This window comes from Salmo salar, chromosome ssa10, assembly GCF_905237065.1.
Source record: "Salmo salar chromosome ssa10, Ssal_v3.1, whole genome shotgun sequence".
In the NCBI taxonomy this organism is placed as follows: Eukaryota; Metazoa; Chordata; class Actinopteri; order Salmoniformes; family Salmonidae; genus Salmo; species Salmo salar.
Window position 1 is genome coordinate 39,982,523 of NC_059451.1, and position 27,870 is coordinate 40,010,392.

General features: G+C 43.3%; 1 protein-coding gene across 7 annotated transcripts in view; it reads left to right on the forward strand.

Moving 5' to 3' along the window:
- Positions 1–27,870, forward strand: part of LOC106560366 (exocyst complex component 2) — a 95,349-nt gene that overhangs the window by 15,836 nt on the left and 51,643 nt on the right. For 6 of the 7 annotated variants that reach the window (XM_014123219.2, XM_045687759.1, XM_045687760.1 and 3 more), the window contains 9 exons: positions 4,544–4,709; positions 9,487–9,663; positions 9,944–10,070; positions 12,910–13,023; positions 13,930–14,054; positions 23,371–23,451; positions 24,615–24,760; positions 25,632–25,713; positions 26,455–26,557. In XM_014123219.2, coding sequence (XP_013978694.2) covers positions 4,592–4,709; positions 9,487–9,663; positions 9,944–10,070; positions 12,910–13,023; positions 13,930–14,054; positions 23,371–23,451; positions 24,615–24,760; positions 25,632–25,713; positions 26,455–26,557 — 1,073 coding nt within the window. In that variant the 5' untranslated portion in view covers positions 4,544–4,591. Of the gene's footprint in view, positions 1–3,832; positions 3,942–4,543; positions 4,710–9,486; positions 9,664–9,943; positions 10,071–12,909; positions 13,024–13,929; positions 14,055–23,370; positions 23,452–24,614; positions 24,761–25,631; positions 25,714–26,454; positions 26,558–27,870 lie in introns of those variants that run through there. The other variant, XM_014123221.2, reaches the window with a different exon arrangement.

Below are 27,870 nucleotides of genomic sequence, written 5' to 3' on the forward strand. Positions count from 1 at the left end.
GAGACAGTGGATTGCGCAGTGAGATGGAACCGAGTAAATAGGCATTTCAACGTAAACTTGTGGAATAGACATCGGTTGGAATGCGTTTTTAACCCACCCGTTGTATAAACACAGGATAAACAACAAGAATGGTGAGAAGAAACCGGCAGAGAGAACATGAGAGAGCAGGCCTTAACTGCCTTTTTATATGACTTTAATTGTTATTAATGTACTGTGTGCAGTGTCTAGCCTACCTTTTGGTTTTCAGGTAGGCTTTCCAAAGAGGGTCCTTTAGTGCCCCCTAGAGGATGTTTGTAGAACTAATAAACAAACACTGCTGTTAAACAATCTACAGTGCAGTCATGCAAATACTGTTGCTTAGCTTACCTGTTTTTTTTCCCCCACATTTTTTCAGTAACAGTATGACTCATGGCAATTAACAATAACCTACTGAAACCTGAATAGGCATTCCTATTCTGGAGTTCATTTTGATACAGCTTAGTTTTGTTTCTGCTCCTGTCATATCTAAGAGCTTGGTCAATATAATGGACATAGTCCTACATAAAATGTTTATTCGAAATGTAACATCTATGCCTCAATTGTCACTGACAGGGTTGTTCCACTAGCTTGTGACGTATGGCTCGTGCAAGAGCCTCCTTGCTCTGTCTGTGTGTGTGTGTGTTACAGAGTGGAGGGGTCTGGGCACTGTTCCCGTGTCCATGCATGGCCCCCAGAGTAAAGTAAACACAGCGCACTTTTCTCATCCCAGCCGTCAGCAGGCTCTCCCCAGGCCCGAGCCAGAGACCACACAGCCAGACCACACACACACACACTGCCCAGACCCCTCCACTCCGCAGCACAGATCCCTCCACACACTCTCTCACATACACACAGACCACACAGCGCCAGCTCGGGCCCCTCGCATGCAACCGAGCAGAGCTGTCATTCTGCCTAGCCTGTGTGTGTGTGTGTACACAAGATGGGGATAGAAACACTCCTGTTGAGGAAACACAACAGTTGTAGACATTCTGTGCAGAAGAAGACAGACTAACCCCTATATTCCCCACTGCCCACTGCCCCCTCCACTCAAACTCCCCTTCTAAAGATATGGGCTTGATGAACGACAGACGAGGCGCTTGTTTAAGGCCTGTTAGCCTCTTATCTTCTCCATGTCAGATCCCCTGCCCCTAGATTTCCTCTGACAAGCACACTGCAGCGGAGGTTAGGTTAGGCTGCATGAGTTAGGCCTACATCCCTTTTGAGTTATCAGACCCCCATCTCTTTAGGGTGTGTGTGTGTGTGTGTAAACTCAGATTATAGCCTAGTAGAATTGCTGTTCTATCATTCTGTGTGTGTAGCTAGCTAGGTGCCACTCTCTGGAGTGGTTGGATGTGTGCTTTTGTGAATGTGCTGAATAATTTTGAAGGATTTTTTATGTATTTTAATTTTTTTAATTTTTTTAAACATGTATCTTTTGTGAACTTAGCCTTATTAAACTTGTTGAGTTTATCAAAAAATATTCAACAAGTGTAGGCTAAATGTACACTCTGAGATTATGTTGCCACAGATTTGCTGCATCACCGTTGGTTCCCTTGTTGCTGCTGCGTTCCGTGTGAGCTCCTGCCTTGTTTGTAGAGAACGTGTTTTGGCTTTAGTGTTAGAATGCAAAGTGGTTACAGAGAGGCAAGGTTGTTCAACCTCAACCAGACCTGGCACCTGTTTATTAACACACATCTGTGATGAAAATGTCTTGGACACCACTTGTTCTACAGGCTTTTTAGACCTCCTCAAATATATTTTCCTCCATTTTAATTTATACAATTCTAAACAGTTTCACATTTTATTTTAGCTGTTTCTCTTCCACACTGGAGTATCATCTCTATGTTGATGATTGGTGTTTGTTCTGTCAGTGACAGTGGGGGAAAAAGGTTGTGGGGGGGATTGAGAAGCTCCGTTCTGGTGACTTTTCAAAAGGACATTCTACTCCAAAATGACTGAAAATAAAAGTATGCTGACACCATCTAATAAATCATTTACAACTCCAGAAATGAGCCCAATAGCACATTGGTAAAATGATTTGTTTAAATTATTTTAACATATTGGGCCATGTATATAGCCTATGCATGGTCCATATGAACAGGTAAGCTATTAGCAATAAACATTATAACCTGTTGCCCAACTGATGCAGCAAAGTGCAAATAAATAGGCTGAAACATCGATCCAATTGGGCTAATCATTAGCCAGATCCCAAATGTGATCTTTTAACTACATATTATCCTATTGATACATTTTATGGGTCAAAAAACATGCAAAGTGATTATAATATAGGCCTACCTGTTGGGGTAACTTGGGGTGACTCGCACCCAGCCTGTACTTCTCACAGAAACCACTTCATGTCACAAGTTTTTCCCCCAACACTTTCTCTGGTTGCCACTACTCTTGATCAACAAAAAATATTATCTGTCTCATCACCATTTTTAAGTCACTTCCCAAAAAATATTTTGAGGTAGAGTTGCGTTCTACCCCAAGTTACCCTACAATTGTCCGGTGTTACATTCAGCCCCACTCTCCCCTATGCACTCATTGTGAATTGCAGAGCAGTAACATGCTTAACCATGTTTAGCAGTTACACTGGTGGGCACCGAAGGCAATCAATTAATAAAACCTTGGAAGAGTTCAGTTTTGGATAGCCATAGCTAGCTAGCATCCCTCTCTGTTTGAGTAGGCTAAACTAACTAGCTGGGTTCGCAAGTAAGTAAGTGAAAGTGAAAAAAAGACACTGAAATATAGCTAGCTCTCTCTCTGCCTCTTTCCCGCTTCTTCAGTTTTGAATAAATTAATTTCATTGTTCAACTATTGTCTTTCTCTCTCTGAGTCAACTACTCACCAAATGTTATGCACTGCAGTGCTAGCTAGCTGTAGCTTATGCTTTTAGTACAAGATTAATTCTTTAATCTTTTGATTGGGTGGACAACATGTCAGTTCATGCTGCAAGAGCTTTGATACGTTGGAGGATGTCCTTCCAGAAGTTGTCATAATTACAGTGTGAGGGTGAGAACCATGAGCCTCCTAGGTTTTGTATTGAAGTCAATGTACTCAGAGGAAGACGGAAACTATCTACACCATGGTGCTACCCTACAGAGTGCTGTTGAGGGTACTGTAGACCTTCATTGCAAAACACTGTGTTTTAATCAGTTATTTTGTGACGTGAATATACTGAACAAAAATGTAAATGCATAATGTAAAGTGTTAGTCCAATGTTTCATGAACTGAATTAAAAGATCCCAGAATTTTTCCATAGGCACTAAAAGATTATTTGTCTCACATTTTGTGTACATCCTTGTTATGAATTTTTCTTCTTTACCAAGATAATCTATTCACCTGACAGGTATGGAATATCAAGAAGCTGATTAAACGGCATGATCGTTACACAGGTGCACCTTGTGCTGGGGACAATAAAAGGCCACTATAAAATGTGCAGCTTTGTCACAACACAATGCCACAGATGTTTTGAGGGAGTGTGCAATTGGCATGCTGACTGCAGGAATGTCCACCAGAGCTGTTGCCAGAGAATTGAATGTTCATTTCTCTACCATAAGCCACTTCTATTGTCGTTTTAGAGGATTTGGCAGTACGTCCAACTGGCCTCACAACCGCAGACCACGTGTAACCACACCAGCCCAGGACCTCCACATCCAGCTTCTTCACCTGCAGGATCATCGGAGACCAGCCATCCAGACAGCTGATTAAACTGAGGAGGATTTCTGTCTGTAATAAAGCCCTTTTGTGGGGAAAAACTCATTCTGATTGGCTGGGCCTGGCTCCCCAGTGGGTGGAGCTGGCTTCCAAGTGGGTGGGCCTATGCCCTCCCAGGCGTTCCTGCACAGTCATGTGAAATCCATAGATTAGGACCTAATGAATTGATTTCAGTTGACTGATGTCCTTACATGAACTGTAACTCGGTAAATCATTGAAATTGTTGCATTTTATATTTTTGTTCAGTAAAGTTTTATATTAAAATGATTAACTTTTTTAAACATTTCACAATTTTAAACTTTTCTGATGGTTCTCCCCTTCCTCTGAGGATCCTCCACTGCTGTTACATAGCCCACACACACACATGCACCCTCTAGATATATTAGGGTAGGGCTAGCTATTGGGTCTCTTACACAAACACACACGTTGTGTAGGTTAGGCTATGTGGAATCGATGAGGGAGAGCAGCTTTATTTATCCTGCTCTCTGAGGTTTACATTCCTTCTTTCCTCCCCCTCTTTCTCTCTCTCTTAGTTCAGTCAGAGCTCCTACCAGCACCCTCATGTCCTCCTGTGTTTGTAGACATTGTAGCCTTCACTTTGAAACTCTTTTAAATATAAGCCTTTTAAGATATTCTAATCTGCATAATAAAACATAAAGGTTCATACATGCTTATAAATAATAACACATTAGCCTATAGCTGTACTGTACACATTACAGCTGTTTTTATGTCTCCTGGTTTCTGTATTAGACTAATATCCGTGTTACGTGTCCTTCTGTCTTTCCCCTCTCCCCTGCCGTGTTCACAGGTTGCTGACTGACTTTCTTTGTGTTCCTGCACACACGTGACCACCACCATGTCTCGTGCCCACCAGCCCCCCCTGGTGACGGGCATCTCACCCAACGAGGGCACCTCATGGACCAAGGTCACCATCCGAGGAGAGAACCTGGGTACTGGCCCCGCAGACCTCGTTGGTACGAGTATGACACACACATTCACATGCAAGCACAAACTTACACAGGCACGAATGTACACACACACACACACTTGTTATTTTGCATTCGACTTCTGACAGTCAATTCACTTCCAATTTGTTTTTTTATAGATTGCCCACCTTTCTGTAATGTAATTAATTGCTGCGGTTGTTTTTGATACATACCAAAGTGAATAATTTTATGCAAGTGTTTTCACTGGCATTGTCGATAATTGTTTGTGTGTGTTGTGTGGTAGTTTCTGGCTCTTCCCAGTCTGTGAGGTAGGGTTCATGCCGTTATGACCCTTCGTCAGACTGAGTGACTTTTATTAATTTACCCAGAGCCTGGCTAGAGCCTGGCTAGAGCCTGGCTAGAGCCTGGCTAGAGCCTGGCTAGAGCCTGGCTAGAGCCTGGCTAGAGCCTGGCTAGAGCCTGGCTAGCCTACAGTCTACCACAGAACACCCTGGACCGTAGTCAGCCGTGGTCAGGCTCTGCTTACATTACACAGAGTGTTTGTTGCTGTTTATCAAATGAAAGGTTTTCATTACTTTTTGAAGGGGAAAATACTTTTTTATGATTCTAGATTAAATTACTTTTCGTTTCTTTTAACTGAGTGAAACCTCTGCCTAATTCACAATCTTTTATACCCGGCCAAGATTGAATTTTAACCCATATTGATTTTGTTTAAAAATAAGACTGTATTTAAAGGTTTTAGAACATAATTAAACAACAATTTTAGGCCTACATTTAAAATATGTGATTTAAATGCTGAAACAAATGATATGTCTGAATAATATGTTATTGTAGGTTTTTGGTATGTGTTAATTGAATTTAGACCTAAAATAGTATTTTCTAACCTTTGTGGTAAAGATGTATTTGTCAAAATGTTTAATTTAAAATGTAAAGATTGTTAGAAGTTGACAAATTGAAGATTAGATATATTATTGTCAAGGATATCAACATGTAAAGCTTTTTGGGGTTAGAATATTATAGCATTGACAGGAATCTCTTATTAATATGTAGGATATCGGTGATGATGGTTTATTGTTAAAAGGGAGACATTTTTTTACCACAAAAAATGCTACATTTGATACTCTAACTAAATACTGCATATACTGTTTTTATTCAATTTTATCAAAATATAGTTGACCAAAACGATTAAATTATTTCGAATGATGGGTTAATTGTTTTTACAGAATTACAATAACTGTTTTGTTTTAAATATATACAGTACCAGTCAAAAGTTTGGACACACCTCCTCATTCAAGGGTTTTTCTTTATTTTACTATTTTCTACATTCTAGAATAATAGTGAAGAGATCGAACACCAAAAAAAGTGTTCAACAAATCAAAATATATTTTATATTTGAGATTCTTCCAAGTAGCCAGCCACCCTTTGCCTTGATGATAGCTTTGTACACTCTTGGCATTCTCTCAACCAGCTTCATGAGGCAGTCACCTGGAATGCATTTCCATTAACAGGTGTGCCTTGCTAAAAGTTCATTTGTGGAATTTCTTTCCTTCTTAATGTGTTTGAGCCAATCATTTGTGTTGTGACAAGGTAGGGGTGGTATATAGAAGATAGCCATATTTGGTAAAAGACCAGGTCCATATTATGGCAAGAACAGCTCAAATAAGCAAAGAGAAATGACAGTCCATCATTACTTTAAGACCATGAAGGTCAGTCAATGCGGAACATTTCAAGAACTTTGAACGTTTCTTCAAGTGCAGTCACAAAAACCATCAAGCGCTATGATGAAACTGGCTCTCATGAGGACCGCTACAGGAAAGGAAGACCCAGAGTTACCTCTGCTGCAGAGGATACGTTCATTAGAGTTACCAGCCTCAGAAATTGCAGCTCAAATAAATGCAACAGAAACATCTTCACATCAACTGTTCAGAGGAGACTGCGTAAATTAGGCCTTCATGGTTGAATTTCTGCAAATAAACCACTACTAAAGGACACCAATAAAAGGAGAAACTTGTTTGGGCCAAGAAACACGAGCAATGGACATTAGACCGGTAGAAATCTGTCCTTTGGTCTGATGAGTACCAAATGTTTTTTTTGGTTCCAACCGCCATGAGACGCAGAGTAGGTGAACGGATGATCTCCACATGTGTGGTTCCCACCGTGAAGCATGGAGGAGGAGGTGTGATGGTGTGGGGCTGCTTTGCTGGTGACACTCAGTGATTTATTTAGAATTCAAGGCACACTTAACCAGCATGGCTACCACAGCATTCTGCAGCGATACGCCATCTCATCTGGTGTGCGCTTAGTGGGACTATAATTTGTTTTTCAACAGGAAAATGACGCAAAACACACCTCCAGGCTGTGTAAGGGATATTTGATCAAGAAGAAGAGTGGTGGAGTGCTGCATCAGATGACCTGGCCTCCGCAATCACCCAACCTCAACCCAATAGAGATGGTTTGGGATGGGTTGGACTGCAGAGTGAAGGAAAAGCAGTGCTCAGAATATGTGGGAACTTCTTCAAGACTGTTGGAAAAGCATTCCAGGTGAAGCTGGTTGAGAGAATGCCAAGTGTGTAAAACTGTCATCAAGGCAAAGAGTGCTACTTTGAAGAATCTCAAATATATAATATATTTTATAACGTTTTGGGTTGCTACATGATTCCGTATGTGTTATTTCATAGTTTTGATGTCTTCACTATCATTCTACAATGTAGAAAATAGTAAAAATAAACACCCTTGATTGAGTAGGTGTATCCAAACTTTTGACTGGTACTGCATATATATTTTTGGGTTTGACATTTTTCCCATTTTTGGCAAATTGAAGTTGTGCTAATGTAAAGAAAATAACTTGGACTTCCACAATTCTTTTAGCTGCTATTTCAAAATGCCATATTGTGGAACATCTGTTGTTTTAAAATTAATCTTTGTGGATAGTCTACATTTATTTTGATGTAAATGCCCTGAATTTGTGGTATTGTCAAAATGCCACCACTCATTTCCCTAGAATTTCAGTATTATGTTCAGAAATTAGATTTAAGCCACCCACAAATGAAAACCAAAGCCCACGAACTGAGAGTGGCAAAAAGCCCCAAAATATGGCCTCACACACGATTGTGCACTTGGCAGGCTGAGCCCTGGCCAATGATTTTATATCTACACTATATATACAAAAGTATGTTTACACCCCTTCAAATTAGTAGATCTTAAGTGCTGTTATTGTGAAGTGGAAATGTCTAGGAGCAACAACGGCTCAGCCGCGAAGTGGTAGGCTACACAAGCTCACAGAAGGGGACCGCCACTGAAGCACATACAAATCGTCTGTCCTCGGTTGCAACACTCACTGCTGAGTTCCAAACTGCCTCTGGAAGCAACGTCAGCAGAAGAACTGTTCGTTGGGAGATTCATGAAATGGGTTTTCATGGATGAGCAGCTGCAGACAAGCCTAAGATCACCATGCGCAATGCCAAGCATTGGCTGGTGTGCTGTAAAGCTTGGACTCTGGAGCATTGGAAATGCGTTCTCTGGAGTGATGAATCACGCTTCATCATCTGGCGGTCCGACGGACAAATCTAGGTTTGCCAGATGCCAGGAGAAAGCTACCTGCCCCAATGCATAGTGCAAACTATGAAGTTTGGTGGAGGAGGAATAATGGTCTGGGGCTGTTCTTTGTAGTTCGGGCTAGGCTGCTTAGTTCTAGTGAAGGGAAATCTTACCACGATTCTGTGCTTCCAAATTTGTGGCAAAAGTTTGGGAAAGGGCCTTTCCTGTTTCAGCATGTTCCCTCTGTGCACAAAGTGAGGTCCATACAGAAATGGTTTGTCAAAATCGGTGTGGAAGAACTTGACTGGCCTGCACAGAGCCCTGACCTCAACCTTATCAAACACCTTTGGGATTAATTGCAATGCCGACTGCGAGCCAGGTCTAATCGCCCAACATCAGTGCCTGACCTCACTAATACTGTTGTGGCTGAATGAAATCAAGTCGCTGCAGCAATGTTCCAACATCTAGTGGAAAGCCTTCCCAGAAGAGTGGAGGCTGTTATAGCAGCAAAGGGGGGACCAACTCCACATTAATGCCCATGATTTTGGAATGAGATGTTTGACGAGCAGGTGTCCACATACTTTTGGTCATGTAGTGCATTTCTGACCACTAATATCCCTGGAGCCTGAAGTTAGCCTATTAGATGTTGGATAGCAACAGGTGTGTGTTAGTTAGTTAGTGCATGTACTGTATATTCAAACAAAACAACCAGTACAGAACAAAGGCAGGAAATGTCCTTTAATTGAGTTACTGTTTTATTATTTACAGTTTGTTTCAGTGGTTGTTTGTTGATCATCTCTCACAGGCTTTTATGATGTTTAAGTGCAGTAATCTGTAGCTCTCTGTCCAGTTCCCTTTGGTCAGATAAATCAAATGCGGTGGTTTCACTTTCTCTCTTTTTAGTCTCTCTTTTTCTTCTCTCTCTCTATCACTTTCTTTCTCTCTAAACTTCTCTTTACTCCATGAGAAGGGTCAGATAGAAAGATAAATAAAAGAGAAAGTGTAGAAGTAGAGTAAATAGATCTGTAATGAGCCACTTAACAGTGAAGTGACAGCACTCTCAGTGTGGAGAGAATGATGAAGCTGTGGCAGACTTGTCAGGGCTACACAGGACTGACTGGACCCTGGGCTGAACTTTGACCCCCTAATGACAGGTTCATTAAACTGCTGTTTGTGTCATTGTGTCATGCCTCTTCTCTCAGTGTGTCTCTGTGTTCTTACTTGTCCTGTTGCTGTAAGCGTGCCTATATATTTCTCTCTCTCTCAGGTCTCTCCATCTGTGGTCACAACTGCCTGCTGACGGCTGAGTGGATGTCAGCCAGTAAGATAGTGTGTCATGTGGGCCCAGCCAAAGACGATAAGGGAGAGATCATCGTCAGCACCAAGTCAGGAGGACACGGCACCTCCACCGTCTCCTTCAAGCTGCTCAAGGCTGAGAAGATCGGTAAGATGGCTGCTCTCTGTAACCACTCCAGTTCTAATACAAGTCTCTCTGTCAATCATCAGAGGAACTCTAGAACGACTACTCCGTGGCGCAAGTACAGACAATCTTCCTCAGTATTACCAAGCAGATGCAGCGGGGAACTACAGTATGGATACTTATACTGTTTTGTCCTGTGTTCCTGTACAAACTGTATAGTAGCTCTGTCAGGTACTATTATTGTGTGTGTGATCTGGGCTGTCCCTCAGTGATGATGTGTTTCCTGTGTGTGTCTGTGCTCTAGGTATCCTGGATCAGTCTGCTGTGTGGGTAGATGAGATGAACTATTACGACATGAGAACCGACCGCAACAAGGGCATCTCTCCCCTCTCCCTACGCCCCAGCAATCCATTGGGCATCGACGTAGACAAGTAGGGACATACACACGCATGCGCACACACACGCATGCTACACACACACAACACACACGCATGCTACACACACACACACACACACACAACACACGTATGCATGCACACACACACACACACACACACACACACACACACACACACACACACACACACACACACACACACACACACACATAAATACACAGGTTCTAGTCTTTGAGTCATGGTTTAGGTCTGTAAACAGAAACAAAGGATCCCCATGTGGAGGTGTTTGAAATGTTATGCCAACACAGCAATGGCTCAACTGGCTTTAACCACTGAACAACGCACTGGAGACAAAATCATTGTGTTTAAAGGAGAGAGAAGGAAAGAAGAAAGGAAATAGTTGAAAAGAAACTCTTTCTTTTCAGCCCACCACATGGTCATTGGAGGCGTGTGGTGTGGTCTCAGCCTCCCACGCGCCTGGCAGAGAAAGCACAGCCTGTAATGTATAGTTTAGTTCTGGTATGTCTGTGCTCTAGGCCCTCTGGTGTTTGTTTGGTTTAGAGGGGGCAGGGGCCAAGTGACCACTTGTGGCCAGGGAGGTTAGCCCCTAACTGAGCCGCAAACCCTCCATGTCCAGGGTCACTTTCCTGGGCCTACTAGTAGGCTACAACCCATAGAACCCAGTCAGTTATCCCAAACTAAGAAACCATGGTTTCTTCTCTTCATGTTATTAGCCACATTAAAGACATTCTCTGGTACTTTGTCGACTAGTAAGTTATTATTATTTTTTTAAACCTCCCAATTTGGGCTGGATGTGTCAATGTGTAGTTCATACATGCATAATCTATGAGCAAAGTTACTCTCTTACCTTAATTAGCCATGAAATCCCTAGTTTGAAAGCAACTGCTTTCTGGAAGCTGTGCGGCGCCATTTTCCCCCACTTGGGCCAGCCCCTTAGCAATTCGAGTTTCAGCCAATGAGCTTCAGCCCTTCGCCATTTGAGTGACTGTTAGCAAGACGTACACACAGTAGAGAGCGATCAATGACGTGACATAGTAAGCAATTTTCGTGGATCGCTTTTGGCTCATGGATGCTACTTTCAGAACTGCTGGCTAAAAAGTATGCAAAAAGATGGGAGAATATCTTTCAAGTAAAGACACTGGTCCATGAAAATGGACACACACACACTGCACAGTACACACACACACATCACATTAATGAATGTAGCCAATGCTGTTTATTGAAGAGACAGTGGTTAGCTGTCCAACCAGACACAGCTGACCAGGAGAAGTGGAGTGGACGGGGTCAGACAACCTTTTAGGAATTGTTTAGTAATTCAATAAGTTTCAACCCATGATTAGAATTACGAGGTCTTGAACCAGTTTGAACAAGTTTGTCTGGTGGTGATGTCACTGGCTGGTTATTCTAACCGAGAGGTCAGACAGGAAGTCATCTTGTCAGTCTGCAAAACACTTCCTGGGGATGTCATCATCAACCTGTTCCTTTTTATTTTGGTCCACACGCTACAGAGTAACAAACCTCGTCCGAGCCGCAATGCTCCAGTGATAATGTCCCAACTGTAACTGCTTGTTTTGAGTTCGCCTACTGAACTGCATGAATAGTAAGAGCAAGGTTCCTCTCAGCGTATACGTATGTGCTTCCTGTCTGTAGAGCAAAGCAGCAGATCCGTAACATGTGAGAGCAGGCTTTGATAACGTGCCAGGTATGGAGATGAGGGAATAACTTAACGGACTGAGAAAGTTGTTTCTCTCTCTCTTTTACTTCCTGACTCTCTCTCTCTGTCTCTTTCGAGATACATGTGTAAATTGAATATGCCACTTTGCAGAAGCTTTGTAAAGCGACCTACAGTGCATCCGTTTTTAGTACGTTTACGTGATCTTTGCGCAAATTCAATCTGTAAACTTTGTTGTTCACGCCACACTCTTACCAATTGAGCAACAAAGTTACAAGGTTGTTAGAAGAGCATGGGTACTTTGAATGGAAAGTGTGGTGAGAGTTCTATGGTGATCAAACTCCCTCTCTCCCATTTCTTTCCCATGACAACCCATCTTTACATCTTTTCTGAGATAATTCTGCTCTATGATGTTTGTGTGTGTGCGTGCATGCATGCATGTGTGTGTGTAATCACTCCCTGAGGGCTCAGTGTGCTCCAGTACATTACAGTAGAGGCTGGATGGGGGGGGTTAGGGTTTAGTTTGTGTAGCCCACGGGTCATTACCACAGATCAAACCTTCCTAATGAGCTCTGGGTCCTCAAGGGGCACCCAGGCGTCACACACTGCTCTTCCCACGCCCGGGCCTCTCTCCTTGGGCACAGCCTGGCCTCACACTGACCCCTGCTGGATGACTTTATACAAACACCCCAACTCACCTTTCACCTCATTACATTATAAGAAGGACATTCTTGTTATTTTGTACAATGTCACAGTTATATGTTATTTCTTATTTGTGTAACTATGTACAGTTGTAAGCATTGTTTGTGTAGATTGTGTTGAAGTTTCAACTTTATGGTCAAAGAGAGAAATGGGGTAAGCTGCATAATCTATAATAATATGTTTGCTTTTAACCAAATGTGCCTGAATACATTATCCGTATGGGTGGTCAAGAGAAATCCAACCCACAATCACTCTACCAACTGACCCAAACAGGACCACAGCATGACCAAACAGGACCACAGCATGACCATACAGGACCACAGCATGACCATACAGGACCACAGCATGACCATACAGGACCACAGCATGACCATACAGGACCACAGCATGACCATACAGGACCACAGCATGACCATACATAGAAGATATAAAACATACATTTCACAGGGTTTATTAGTAATCTGTTTTCTCCCCCAGGGGTAAGGTCCCTCTGAAAGATCTGGAGGCCATATTCCCAGGGGTGAGTGGGGATTTCACCAGCGAGAACTTCTCAGCCACCTGGTACCTCATCGAGAACCACTCTGTCACCAGGTAGGTCAGACCTACCTACCTATCTATTTTCTAGGACCTCTGGGTCAGACACACAGCCAATCACAAGTGTATTTCTCCTGTACCAGCCAGCGCACCATCCAAACTAGTATGTTGATGAGCGTCAGCCCTCTAGCCAAACGATCAAACTACTAATCAGAAACACTGTTGGAAGTAATGCAGTGACTTGGCACAAAACCTTTGAATGTGTTCTTTATCACCAAATCAAATCACAATTTATTTAAAATGCATTTAACAAAAGCATCAATACAGTTTACAAAAAAAAACATTTTGTTTATTTTTTACGTGGTTCTCAGTCCATCCAATCAATCCACTGACCCAGGGACAGCGCTAGTCTGTAAATAAATACAATCTAGCTCCAATCCCTGTTGATCCCTGACCCCTGACTTGGCACAAGAAAACTTTGGACATGTGGAGGAATTGTCCTTTCTCTTGTTGACCTCTGACCCCTGGTCTCTGTCATACTAGGACAGTGTTTGTCAGCATGTCTGTCAGGTTATTATTAGTCTCTCCTGGTTTCCTCCCTGTCATCCATCATGGTTCACCTCCATCTAACCCCCCAGTCTAGCGGATGGATCCTGTCTGGTCCTGGCCAGCAACTGCAGGGCTGCAGACTCCACTGGGTTGGGCTGTTTTGGGTTGACAGGGCCTGTGTTTCTTCCTCCAGAGGAAACTTCCATTCACTCCCAGATTACACACACGCATGCTTGTGCGGACTCTCACTCGTGTGCGTTACACATAGAAAATCGTCACACACACACACACACACACACACACACTCCTCTGACTGATGGGATGGTGTCACACTTGGAAGTAAACAGAGTTTAACTTTCATATCCCACTTTTCTTTCTCGTCTCGCTCTCTCTTTCCCTCCCTCCCCCTCTCAGTTTTGACCAGTTGCGTATGGCAGCCAGTAACCTGAAGAAGCAAGCCACTAGGAAGAACGAGGGCAGTCTGGCCTACGTGAAGGGAGGGCTCAGCACTTTCTTTGAGGCACAGGACGCCCTCGCAGGTAAAGATACAGTACACGTTACACACAGACTATACACAGAGTATGGGTTTTTTACACTGTACGTCAATACTACACAGAGAGTGTGTGGTATATACATTGTATGTGTGTTATTACACAGGTAGATGGTAACCGTATAAAGACAATGAATCTAAACATGTTGACGGAACTTGGCTCTCATGATGCAAGTAAGAGTTTGTGAGGCTCTGGTCTATTGCAGTGTGTGTTTGACTAATATCCTTTACAGACATAGAACACTTCTACAGTAACACGTCGATGGCGACAGTAGATAACCTTTCAGACAATTTAAAAAAGTGCAGCATCAGGAGCATCTATACCTTTTCTGACAGTAGAATTCTGCTCCGGCATATAATGTCCGCTATTGTTTCCCTGACAACAATAAACCTTGCTGATTGATGTGCTGCTGTGTTTTTTTAAATGGCGTTTTATTTTATGATATGGTAGTTTTCTTTCTCCTAAAAGTCTTGGTAAGTCACAGTATTTAATGAACTTACTTTTTTTAGGAGAGAGTGGGCTGCGTGCAGGCTGGCAGGCTGCGCGCAGGCAGCTCGAGATTAATTGATTGACAGTTCTGGTCCCATAGTGATGGACGTCAAGCCTGCTTCAGAGGAGGTATTCCATTATAGACAAGTAAAATGCCTGTTCAGTGGTGCTTCAAAAACTATCTCCAGAGATGGAGTTGTGTCGGCTTTTGAAAAGCTATAGTGTACCCTTAGCCGAGGCACTTTCAAGGCGGCACATTCCATCTGTCTGAAAAGAGTATAAGACCGGTATGGTTTGGGATAACATTAGTGTGGTGTTTTACAGTGGGAGTTAGAATAAGACCGGTATGGTTTGGGATAACATTAGTGTGGTGTTTTACAGTGGGAGTTAGAATAAGACAGGTATGGTTTGGGGATGACATTAGTGTGGTGTTTACAGTGGGAGTTAGAATAAGACAGGTATGGTTTGGGATAACATTAGTGTGGTGTTTTACAGTGGGAGTTAGAATAAGACAGGTATGGTTTGGGATAACATTAGTGTGGTGTTTTACAGTGGGAGTTAGAATAAGACAGGTATGGTTTGGGATAACATTAGTGTGGTGTTTTACAGTGGGAGTTAGAATAAGACAGGTATGTTTTGGGATAACATTTGTGTGGTGTTTTACAGTGGGAGTTAGAATAAGACAGGTATGGTTTGGGATAACATTAGTGTGGTGTTTTACAGTGGGAGTTAGAATAAGACAGGTATGGTTTGGGGATGACATTAGTGTGGTGTTTTACAGTGGGAGTTAGAATAAGACCGGTATGGTTTGGGATGACATTAGTGTGGTGTTTTACAGTGGGAGTTAGAATAAGACCGGTATGGTTTGGGATAACATTAGTGTGGTGTTTTACAGTGGGAGTTAGAATAAGACCGGTATGGTTTGGGATGACATTAGTGTGGTGTTTTACAGTGGGAGTTAGAATAAGACAGGTATGGTTTGGGATGACATTAGTGTGGTGTTTTACAGTGGGAGTTAGAATAAGACCGGCATGGTTTGGGATAACATTAGTGTGGTGTTTTACAGTGGGAGTTAGAATAAGACCGGTATGGTTTGGGATAACATTAGTGTGGTGTTTTACAGTGGGAGTTAGAATAAGACAGGTATGGTTTGGGATGACATTAGTGTGGTGTTTTACAGTGGGAGTTGGAATAAGACCGGTATGGTTTGGGATAACATTAGTGTGGTGTTTTACAGTGGGAGTTAGAATAAGACCGGTATGGTTTGGGATAACATTAGTGTGGTGTTTTACAGTGGGAGTTAGAATAAGACAGGTATGGTTTGGGATAACATTAGTGTGGTGTTTTACAGTGGGAGTTAGAATAAGACAGGTATGGTTTGGGATAACATTAGTGTGGTGTTTTACAGTGGGAGTTAGAATAAGACAGGTATGGTTTGAGATAACATTAGTGTGGTGTTTTACAGTGGGAGTTAGAATAAGACAGGTATGGTTTGGGATGACATTAGTGTGGTGTTTTACAGTGGGAGTTAGAATAAGACCGGTATGGTTTGGGATAACATTAGTGTGGTGTTTTACAGTGGGAGTTAGAATAAGACAGGTATGGTTTGGGATGACATTAGTGTGGTGTTTTACAGTGGGAGTTAGAATAAGACCGGTATGGTTTGGGATAACATTAGTGTGGTGTTTTACAGTGGGAGTTAGAATAAGACCGGTATGGTTTGGGATGACATTAGTGTGGTGTTTTACAGTGGGAGTTAGAATAAGACAGGTATGGTTTGGGATAACATTAGTGTGGTGTTTTACAGTGGGAGTTAGAATAAGACAGGTATGGTTTGGGATGACATTAGTGTGGTGTTTTACAGTGGGAGTTAGAATAAGACAGGTATGGTTTGGGATAACATTAGTGTGGTGTTTTACAGTGGGAGTTAGAATAAGACCGGTATGGTTTGGGATAACATTAGTGTGGTGTTTTACAGTGGGAGTTAGAATAAGACAGGTATGGTTTGGGATGACATTAGTGTGGTGTTTTACAGTGGGAGTTAGAATAAGACCGGTATGGTTTGGGATAACATTAGTGTGGTGTTTTACAGTGGGAGTTAGAATAAGACCGGTATGGTTTGGGATAACATTAGTGTGGTGTTTTACAGTGGGAGTTAGAATAAGACCAGTATGGTTTGGGATGACATTAGTGTGGTGTTTTACAGTGGGAGTTAGAATAAGACAGGTATGGTTTGGGATAACATTAGTGTGGTGTTTTACAGTGGGAGTTAGAATAAGACAGGTATGGTTTGGGATGACATTAGTGTGGTGTTTTACAGTGGGAGTTAGAATAAGACAGGTATGGTTTGGGATAACATTAGTGTGGTGTTTTACAGTGGGAGTTAGAATAAGACCGGTATGGTTTGGGATAACATTAGTGTGGTGTTTTACAGTGGGAGTTAGAATAAGACAGGTATGGTTTGGGATGACATTAGTGTGGTGTTTTACAGTGGGAGTTAGAATAAGACCGGTATGGTTTGGGATAACATTAGTGTGGTGTTTTACAGTGGGAGTTAGAATAAGACAGGTATGGTTTGGGATAACATTAGTGTGGTGTTTTACAGTGGGAGTTAGAATAAGACAGGTATGGTTTGGGATGACATTAGTGTGGTGTTTTACAGTGGGAGTTAGAATAAGACCGGTATGGTTTGGGATAACATTAGTGTGGTGTTTTACAGTGGGAGTTAGAATAAGACAGGTATGGTTTGGGATGACATTAGTGTGGTGTTTTACAGTGGGAGTTAGAATAAGACCGGTATGGTTTGGGATAACATTAGTGTGGTGTTTTACAGTGGGAGTTAGAATAAGACAGGTATGGTTTGGGATAACATTAGTGTGGTGTTTTACAGTGGGAGTTAGAATAAGACAGGTATGGTTTGGGATAACATTAGTGTGGTGTTTTACAGTGGGAGTTAGAATAAGACAGGTATGGTTTGGGGATAACATTAGTGTGGTGTTTTACAGTGGGAGTTAGAATAAGACAGGTATGGTTTGGGATAACATTAGTGTGGTGTTTTACAGTGGGAGTTAGAATAAGACAGGTATGGTTTGGGATAACATTAGTGTGGTGTTTTACAGTGGGAGTTAGAATAAGACAGGTATGGTTTGGGATAACATTAGTGTGGTGTTTTACAGTGGGAGTTAGAATAAGACAGGTATGGTTTGGGGATGACATTAGTGTGGTGTTTTACAGTGGGAGTTAGAATAAGACAGGTATGGTTTGGGATAACATTAGTGTGGTGTTTTACAGTGGGAGTTAGAATAAGACAGGTATGGTTTGGGGATGACATTAGTGTGGTGTTTTACAGTGGGAGTTAGAATAAGACAGGTATGGTTTGGGATAACATTAGTGTGGTGTTTTACAGTGGGAGTTAGAATAAGACAGTTATGGTTTGGGGATGACATTAGTGTGGTGTTTTACAGTGGGCATGTAATCTAAGGACTTCCTGACCATTCCTCAGAACTCTGATGGACGTGTGGAAGCTGGCCTCTAGGTTTGTGTGTATGTGGGTGTGTATTGCCTGGTGTGTTTTCTGAAAAGTGTGTGTGATTCTGCGTGTGTTTGTGTGCCGGTGGCCACGTCTCTGCAGCTCCTGGGTTTTCCTGTTGTGTGTGTAAATCAAATCAAATTATATTTGTCACATGTGCCGAATACAGCAGGTGTAGACCTTACAGTGAAATGCTTACTTACAAGCCCTTAACCAACAATGCCGTTTTAAGAAAAATAAGTGTTAAAGTATTTGCTTAAATAAAATATTACAAATAGAAAAATATCAAATAATTAAAGAGCAACAGTAAAATAACAGTAACGAGGCTATATGCAGGGGGTACCGGTACAGAGTCAATGTGCTGGGGCACAGGATTTGGGCGTGCACACGTTAGCGCAGTGTGGTCTAGCAGTGGTTGATTAAAGAGGCGCTTGTGTGTGTGTGTGTGTGTGTGAGCAGAGCACCACTCCACTGCAGTGTACCACAGTTGCGCTAGCCAACCACAACACGCTTAATTCATCTTCATTAAAACAGCATCAGCTCTCATATGTCAATCACAGTGCTGCCTGTAGCAGGGCCATCTAGTTCTGTACTGCTTTCCTATTAGAACCGTAGAGTGGAGTGCGTGGATTCATTACACAAATACAAACACCTACTAACGTACACACATACTAACATACTGACACTTGACACCCATACACACTGAAACACATGCACACGCATACACACATGTATACCCAAACAGATGCACACACACTCCCATGGCCTTTCTGATTCACTCTCTGATAACTCTGAGGTAACATTTTGACTGCTGTCACTCTGCCAGGTAGCTCAGTCAAATCAATTGTTCAACTTTATCAGTCATATTTTTGTCTGTTTACTCTAATTCCCCTCATAGCCACTCAGTTACTTCCCCTGACTATTTATATGTCTCAGTCATTATTATGATTGCTTTCCGTATGTAATGTTTGTGCCCGGGTGGAGCAGGGGGGTCCGAATCCGAGGCAATATTTTCATTGTTAGCGTCTGAATCTAAATAAACGGAGCAGGGCAACACAATGCAGGCCAGAGCAATAGGGATGATAACGGCCCTAATATGACCGAGGGGAACAATACAGTCCCTTTCTCACGTTCACTCTGCTGAGCGTGCCCATTATGAGCCAAAATGGGAAGAGCAGGAGATAATGCACCCTCAGATGGACTCATGGCCTGTGAACCAGGAAGCAATGGACCATAAGATGACAAGTCAATTGACCTGTGTCATTAGGCTGTACTTCACTGTAAAGGTTTGAGAGTATATTCTGCCTCCTTACAGCACGGCTGTGAAGCTCATTCCACGGAGGGCGGAGTGTCTGCAGGTTTTACATTTTTACTTTCAATTAAGAACCGCCAGGTGAGGGGAGTTCCTTACTAATTAGTGACCTTAATTCATCAATCAAGTACGAGGGTGGAGCGAAAACCCGCAGAACCTCGGCCCTCCATGGAATGAGTTTGACATGTGCCTTACGGCATAATAGTCCTGTGATTATGTCTGTTTTTAGGGAGATGATTCTGAGGCCCTTGTTTGTTTTGGTTATTGAGGATGTCTCAGCGCTAGTCCTGGTATGGATAGTAAGCTTGATGTATGGTTGAAGTTACATCCAATGGTCAAGTATGGTCAGGGTTTTCTTTTAGGAACGTGCCAGCCATCTTGACGGCACTTGGCGGCTCCAGCAGTTGCTCACTGCCAGGTCCAGTTAGCACAGCTGTCTGCAAAACTGTGAATCCTTTCTTTGTCTGTCTCTCTCCATGTTTGGCAAGTCGTCTGAGTCATTCTAAATGAGCTCTACTTCAGGTGTTGCTGTACAAGTTTAAAGGAAATGAATAATGAAGGCTGTGTGTGCGTGTGTGTGTGTGTGTGTGTGTGTGCTCTGTGGTCAGCATGTGTTACATTAAAAGTGGCATGGTACTAATAGCTGTTTAGCCTGTGGTGCTTCCAGCTCACTTAATCACCATTTAATGGCTTTTATTTTTAGTCTCCTCCTCAGTTTATTTTCTCTTCTGGCTGCATGTGAGAATTTTATTGATGGCTCTCGTAAAAGCCAGTGGTGTTTTATTATTAAGAGAGAGCAGGGGAGTGGGGATCGCAGTGTGGAAATAAGGAAGGAATGTCTCTGCATGGACCAAATCTGGAAAATGAATGAGTTCTGTTCAACCAAAAAATGGTTTAAACAAGTGGTGCGTTTTGAGAATCCATGGGGTTCTTCTCTTTCTCCTCTTCTCTCTCCTGTCATAATCTCTCTCTACTTTCTCTCTTGTGTCTTGCCCTCTTCATTCCTTCCTCTCTTCTCATTTCATCTCCTCCAACAGAAACGTACGTGTGTGTGTGTGTGCCACTGATGTCTCAGTAATAATGTCTCTGTATGTTTCCCTGCTGGGTTTAAGCACACAGTTTAGCACCAGGCACTAACTGGCTATCCCCACCCATCCTCATCCCACAGCACTATTTATGGCTAGTTTGGTTAGTGCAGTGGCTAGCCCAAATGCTAACCTCAGTGCGTCTAGTGTTGTGGACAGTGATAAGCTCTCTCCATTTAGGGAATGGAAAATACAGCCAACTGTTGCTCCCTAAACATGCTTACTTCACTGCTTATTACACCCTTCTTACACTGCTCCCCTTGTCTATTAGACTGAGGCTTGTAGATACATAGTGACAGAGAAGAGGAGGGTACATCGAGGGGTTACTTGAGGTCAAAGGTCAGACGACCTCGGTGTCTAGGGTCACCCACCCAGTGGACCAGGGGCTGGGTAAAACAGGAAGTGAAGGAATAGTTCTCTAAACTCTCTGTGTGACCCAGAGCAGACAGGCTGTTGAAAAGCATGGGGGGGGGTTCATAGTTCATAGTCATAGTTGGGGGCTGTTTGGTTAGGCTGATCCGCTGACAAACTGAACCATCTTTCACAGGGGTCTTCTGAGACCTGGCTGACTGACTAACTGGCTCACTGATTGACAGAGGCCGGGTTCCTTCCTTCTTTTTGTGGGGGGGCCTCAGAAGAATTTTGAAATTTTATGTTTTTCATTGTTGTGTGAAAAGGAAGTGGCCCTGCGATACAGGAAACGGACCACTGCTACCGTGTTCCAAAATCCCATATTTCCCAGGGCCGTATTCCCGACGCTCCGAACCTCCGACTCCGGTGCATAGTCAGGAGTCAAAACATCTCCAACTTCAGAACCCAGGGAGGCTGTATTTTTATTTTGGATCCATTCTTTTCAATGGGTTCCAGGAAGCTGAGTGGGGGCTGCCTGTGTCTCTTCCTCCGCTCGTGTGTGTGTGTGTGTGTGTGTGTGTGTGTGTGTGTGTGTGTGTGTGTGCGTGTGTGTTAGTTATCTGGAGGCTGTCGGGGTGTTTAGGTTAGCCGTGACGTCATAACTGCGGCAGCAAGTATGTGTGACAGACAGAGAGGACACACAGCTGGCAGGGGGCACGGGGGTCTCTGCAGAGACAAAAACCAGGACCCTGAGGGTGTGTGTGTGTTTGTACAATACACTAGACTTCTCTCTACTCTATACTTTTCAGAGCAGATGGCATTATTCTTCCATAAAACCTCTGGTCTCCCTGTTTCTGCCTGTAGGCTAAGTAAGTCTATAGTTCCTGCCATGGCTCTCTGAATGTCCTCTGGCCATTCTGCTTGCGTTGGTTCAGTGATGGCCGTGTCGATTTACGCAGCCATGATATGATGGCATGTTTGATTAGTGAGGTTCAGGAATACCTCAGCCTCTCTGCCTCAAGGCTCCCGTCTTTCAGAACAGGACCCACATTTATTTACAGAACTCTCTCTCCCCCTTCTCTTTTTCCTTCCTTCATTCCTTTTCTCTCGCTTTGTTCCATTTTAGCTGACAGTCGTTGTTTTCAGTGGAGCGAATGAGGGTAAGAGAGTGGTGAAAAGCAGAGAATAAGGAAAGGGGGCTTGAAAGGGGGATGACATCCTTTTTCTCTTTCCCTTGTCAGTGTTTCTCGTCTTGTACCCTAGCCTCCCCCATTTCGCCCCTCTTTCTTCTCTTCCCCTCCATCCTCTCCTCTCACCCTACTCTCCTCCTCTCTCCCCCTCTCCATCTTCTCTCCCACCCTCCATCTTCTCCTCTCTCTCCCCCTCTCCATCTTCTCTCTGCCCCTCTCCTCTCCCCCCTCAATAAACGCTCACTGCCCCTCTCAGCACCCAGCTGCCCCACTACTGTCATTTGAGAAGCCCTGAAACTCACTCACTCACTCACACTCTCTCTCACACTCTCTCTCACTCACTCACTCACTCACTCACTCACTCACTCACTCACTCACTCACTCACTCACTCACTCACTCACTCACTCACTCACTCACTCACTCACTCACTCACTCACTCACTCACTCACTCACTCACTCACTCACTCACTCACTCACTCACACAAATGACTCCAGACCAATTCTGACCTCTCTTCTATCTCCTTTTCTTCTCCTCTTCTCACCTTTTACACTCTACCTTTCATCTACTTCTCCTTGCCTTACCACACCAGCACTATTTCCTATTCATTGTTGATGTTGGACTGCGGACCCACCAGATCTTTATTCATTAGTGTTGTATAGTCAACCTGACACAAGCAGCATCCCTCTCAGCAGTAGAAATACTGCTTTTCAGTCTTCAAGCTCTCCTCACCCAAATATTATTCCTCCAACTGATGAAACATTTGGATGTACATTTCCTCTGGGAGTCTCTTGGTCTTTGGGTGCACAGTATCTACAGTCTATGATCCATTTTGAACAGTCTTCTTTCCCCTAGATTATTTTCCAGTCAGGTTACAAAGGCCCCCAAAGGAACATCAAATGCTAATCTGGAGTGGATTTTGATTGGGGGCACCAATTCAGTCAGGTTAGGTCAAGTGGATCAGTTACAGTAGCTGTGGTCAGGTCAGTGGTTGGCGTGGGAACGGTTGAGAGGGGGCGTGGTCAGAGTCAGACAGAAGCCACTGGGGCAGAGAGGCTGTTTATTGTTTTAACTTCAGTTCCTCAAATTGGAATCTCATAATTACGCATGTTAGATTGAGCAGTAGAGGCACTCTGTGATTACAGATCACAGAGACCTTAAAATAACTTGAATAACTCTCTTTCTCAATGTGTCTCTATATCTGAGTCTGTGCTGCTTTAATTCAGTGATTTGATACTGAATTCAGAGCTCAGATTTTTTTTTCTTGTCTCCTTTGATTGAACAGAATACTTGTAGCATCCATGACAGCTAGTCCTGGTGTTGAATAAAACGTTATTGTTATTTTACAGCGATCCACCAGAGGTTGGAGTCTGATGGGACAGAGAAGGTGGAGGGCTCCATGACACAGCGCCTGGAGAACGTCCTCAACAGTAAGCCTTCCATCTTTCTATCCATCCATACATCTACAATATGCATCCGTCCACCCATCCATTCATTCATCCATCATCCATCCATCTATTCACTCTCTGTTAATCTCTCTACCTCTCAGTTGGAACATACACCAATTCATAGGTCAAATCAAATCAGTAGTATGTATTGTAATCTGAAAGCAGACATCATCCCAGCTGATATTGTTTAGACTACCTTCTATCTCTATAGGAAGTCCAATTAGCAGGAAGTTTCTTCAGAAAACACCACCTACCTAACTATCAATCTGTTTGAGGATAGATAGTGCGGTTTCGCCTCCTCGCCACCCACCAATTATCTCACACACATACACCACGTTGTGTGTGTTCATTTTTCCCTGTCTGTAGAGTGTCTCTTCCAGCTAGATCCTCTGTCCCTGTCTCCCATCTCATACATGATAATGTGACTCCTAAATTGCAGCATCAATAAACATGTCCTCGGGGTTGAAGGTAAATAAACCTCCCTCCCGGACGCTGCTTTCATCCCCACAGCCCCAGACAGACATGCATGTGGGCCCACAGCCGAGAGCTCAGCAACCGCACACCTCCATAACTCCCTACATGTGGGCCTTCAGCTCGAGAGTAACGGACCCACCCCTCCCCCACCCTCCAGTCACCACACACCTCCCCACCAGTGGGTCTACACAATCACAAACATCCCCCCGAAATATCAAACAGCATGACAACTCGTCAGTCAGAGTGCAGAGTGGGGAGTGAAAAATGTGAAATATTTCTCTGTTCGCTGTTTCAATGTTTTTCCTTTTGAGATTTGGTGTGGTGGGGGCGAGGGGGCTAACTCCTTTTTCTGATTAAAATCATTTTAGTGAGTCCTTGTTTTTTCTTTTTTTGCCGGCACATCCGAGGCCACCCACGAAGCCAGAGAGTAGCGTGTGAATGGCCCTGAGAGGGGGAGAGAAGGAAAGACTGAGAGATGGCTGTCATGCTCTCCTTACTGACTCTCTCTCTCTACCTCTGCCTAGTTCAGGTAGCTTCCTGGCACACAGCTTCCTGGCACACAGGCCACAGAGGGAAACCAGATTCTCGTCTGAAAGATGATATGCATTAGTAGTAAAAAAAAATATATATATTTTTTGATACTCGCCCTTTCTTTATCCCCCCCATCTCAGGAGCCAGTGATACAGCAGACACTCTGTTCCAGGAGGTTTTGGGGAGGAAGGATAAAGCTGACTCAACACGTAACGCCCTCAATGTTCTGCAGCGCTTCAAGTTCCTCTTCAACCTGCCGCTCAACATTGAACGAAACATACACAAGGTATACAGAACACACACACACACACGCACACCTGCCCCTCAACATAGAGAGCAACATACACAAGGTGCCCATCATACACACACGGACGTGGACACAGATACACATACGGACACACACACACACACACACACACACACACACACACACACACACACACACACACACACACGTCTATACACTAACACACACAGCATACACACACACACATTTCTATATACACACACACACAGCATACACACCTCTGTCGCTCATCATCAAGCACAGTATCCAGAAGGTGGTGCTACAGAGGCCTGAATGTGTGTAGGGTGTATTGTGTATTCAGTTTACAATGCTAGAGTCTCATCTTGACATGTTCCTGTCCGCTGTACATATGAGCTTTTTCTCTGTGTTACAAAATTCAACCAATGTGATATTGTTACAGTGCGAGTTTAATGTTGTTGTGTTCTCTCTACATGTTATAATCATAAAGTATTATGTTGTTGTGTTCTCTCTACATGTTATAATCATAAAGTATTATGTTGTTGTGTTCTCTACATGTTATAATCATAAAGTATTATGTTGTTGTGTTCTCTCTACATGTTATAATCATAAAGTATTATGTTGTTGTGTTCTCTCTACATGTTATAATCATAAAGTATTATGTTGTTGTGTTCTCTCTACATGTTATAATCATAAAGTATTATGTTGTTGTGTTCTCTCTACATGTTATAATCATAAAGTATTATGTTGTTGTGTTCTCTCTACATGTTATAATCATAAAGTATTATGTTGTTGTGTTCTCTCTACATGTTATAATCATAAAGTATTATGTTGTTGTGTTCTCTCTACATGTTATATTCATAAAGTATTATGTTGTTGTGTTCTCTCTCAGGGAGATTATGATGTGGTGATCAACGACTATGAGAAAGCCAAGTCTCTGTTTGGGAACACTGAGGTCCCCGTCTTTAAAAAAGGTAGGATAAAGTGAAGAGATCACCGAAGATTTTTATTTTATATTTTTTTTATTTCACCTTTATTTAACCAGGTAGGCTAGTTGAGAACAAGTTCTCATTTACAACTGCGACCTGGCCAAGATAAACCAAAGCAGTGCGTCACAAACAACAACACAGAGTTACACATGGAATAAACAAACATACAGTCAATAATAAAGTTGAAAAAGTGTATATATACAGTATGTGCAAATGAGGTAGGATAAGGGAGGTAAGACAATAAATAGGCCATGGTGGCAAAGTAATTACAATCTAGCAATTAAACACTGGAATGGTAGATGTGCAGAAGATGAATGTGCAAGTAGAGATACTGGGGTGCAAAGGAGCAAGATAAATAAATACAGTATGGGAATGAGGTAGTTGGATGGGCTATGTGCAGTGATCTGTGAGCTGCTCTGACAGCTGGTGGTTAAAGTTAGTGAGGGAGATATGAGTCTCCAGCTTCAGAGATTTTTGCAGTTCGTTCCAGTCATTGGCAGCAGAGAACTGGAAGGAAAGGCGGCCAAAGGAAGAGTTGGCTTTGGGGGTGACCAGTGAGATATACCTGCTGGAGTGCGTGCTACGGGTGGGTGCTGCTATGGTGACCAGTGAGCTGATATAAGGCTGGGCTTTACCTAGCAGAGACTTGTAGATGACCTGGAGCCAGTGGGTCATATACTGTACTGCAGTAAGTGTGATCCTCTCCTCCTGTGTGTCTGTCTATAGTGTATGCCGAGGTGGAGACTAGGATCGGGGCTCTGAGGAGTCTGCTACTGGACAAACTACTGGAGACGCCATCTACCTTGCATGACCAGAAGAGATACATCAGGTCTCAGTAGACTTCATGTATATGTACGGTAGTGAGGAAGACGGGTTTGTTACATTCGCCCCATTCTCACTACCCTCTCTCACTTTCTATATGTTTATCTCTCGTTGTATACCTGTCTACAAACCCTTGCTTGCTCTTCCTCTTTCTCTCTTACTTCTCTGGCTTTCCTTAAATACCATCTGGCTGTTGCTCTTTCTCCCCTTATTACTCTATTTCCCTCTCCCTCGCTCTCCTTTTTTCTCTTTTCCCCTCTCTCCTTGTTCCTCTTTTCCGCTCTCTATCTTTCTCTCTTCCCCCTTCTCCTGCTCCCTCATTCTCTTCTACTCCTCTCCCTCCTCTCCCTCCGTCCTCATAGTTGTGGTCTGTGATAGTTTATTATTACTCAGAACGACCCGTCAGAACCAGAGAGAGCAGCTCACGATCACAGCAGCCATCTTTCATCCTCCTACATTACATTAGAGCTAGCTGGCTTTAAACGTCCACCATGTCAAACCTCCTGTTTACCTTACACCCATTAGGGGAACCTAGGGGGTCTCTGGTGGGGGTTGTGGTGGAGTAAAGTCAGACATGGTTTCAAATAGTATTTGTTTCCCTTCAAATATTTTAGTTGCTCTTGATAGAAATTGCCTGGTTTAAAAATGGAACCAACGGAATTGTCCCAATTGTGCAAACCGCGCCCATCTGGAACTCCAGGCTGACTTAGTCGAATGCTGAAAACAATTTGAAAAGAAACAAATACTGTTTGAATCCAAATAGTTGGCTTGTTGTGTCTTGTAGGGGTTTGGGGGCTGGAGGTTCCCTTGTAATGAGGAACAAATGATTCTGGTCTGGTCAGGTCTGCCTGTTATGTGATGGTGTCAGCCCACAATGAGAGACTAGAGAGTAACTCACTCATTTGAGATGGTCCCACACAGTACTGAGTGATGTAGAGGGAATGTAGTGGGGAAGAGGACTGTGGGTAGGGGATGAGGGTTTTTGGAATGAGATGGGGAGGGGAGAGGGTTTTGGGAATGAGTTGAGGATGAGGGTTTTGGGAATGAGTTGAGGATGAGGGTTTTGGGCATGAGATGGGGAGGGGATGAGGGTTTTGGGCATGAGTTGGAGAGGGGATGAGGGTTTTGGGAATGAGTTGGGGAGGGGATGAGGGTTTTGGGAATGAGTTTGGGAGGGGATGATGGTTTTGGGAATGAGATGAGGGTTTTGGGAATGAGTTGGGGAGGGGGTGAGGGTTTTGGGGATGGGTAGGGGGTGAGGGTGAGGGTTTTGGGGATAAGTTGGGGAGGGGATGAGGGTTTTGGGGATGAGTTGGGGAT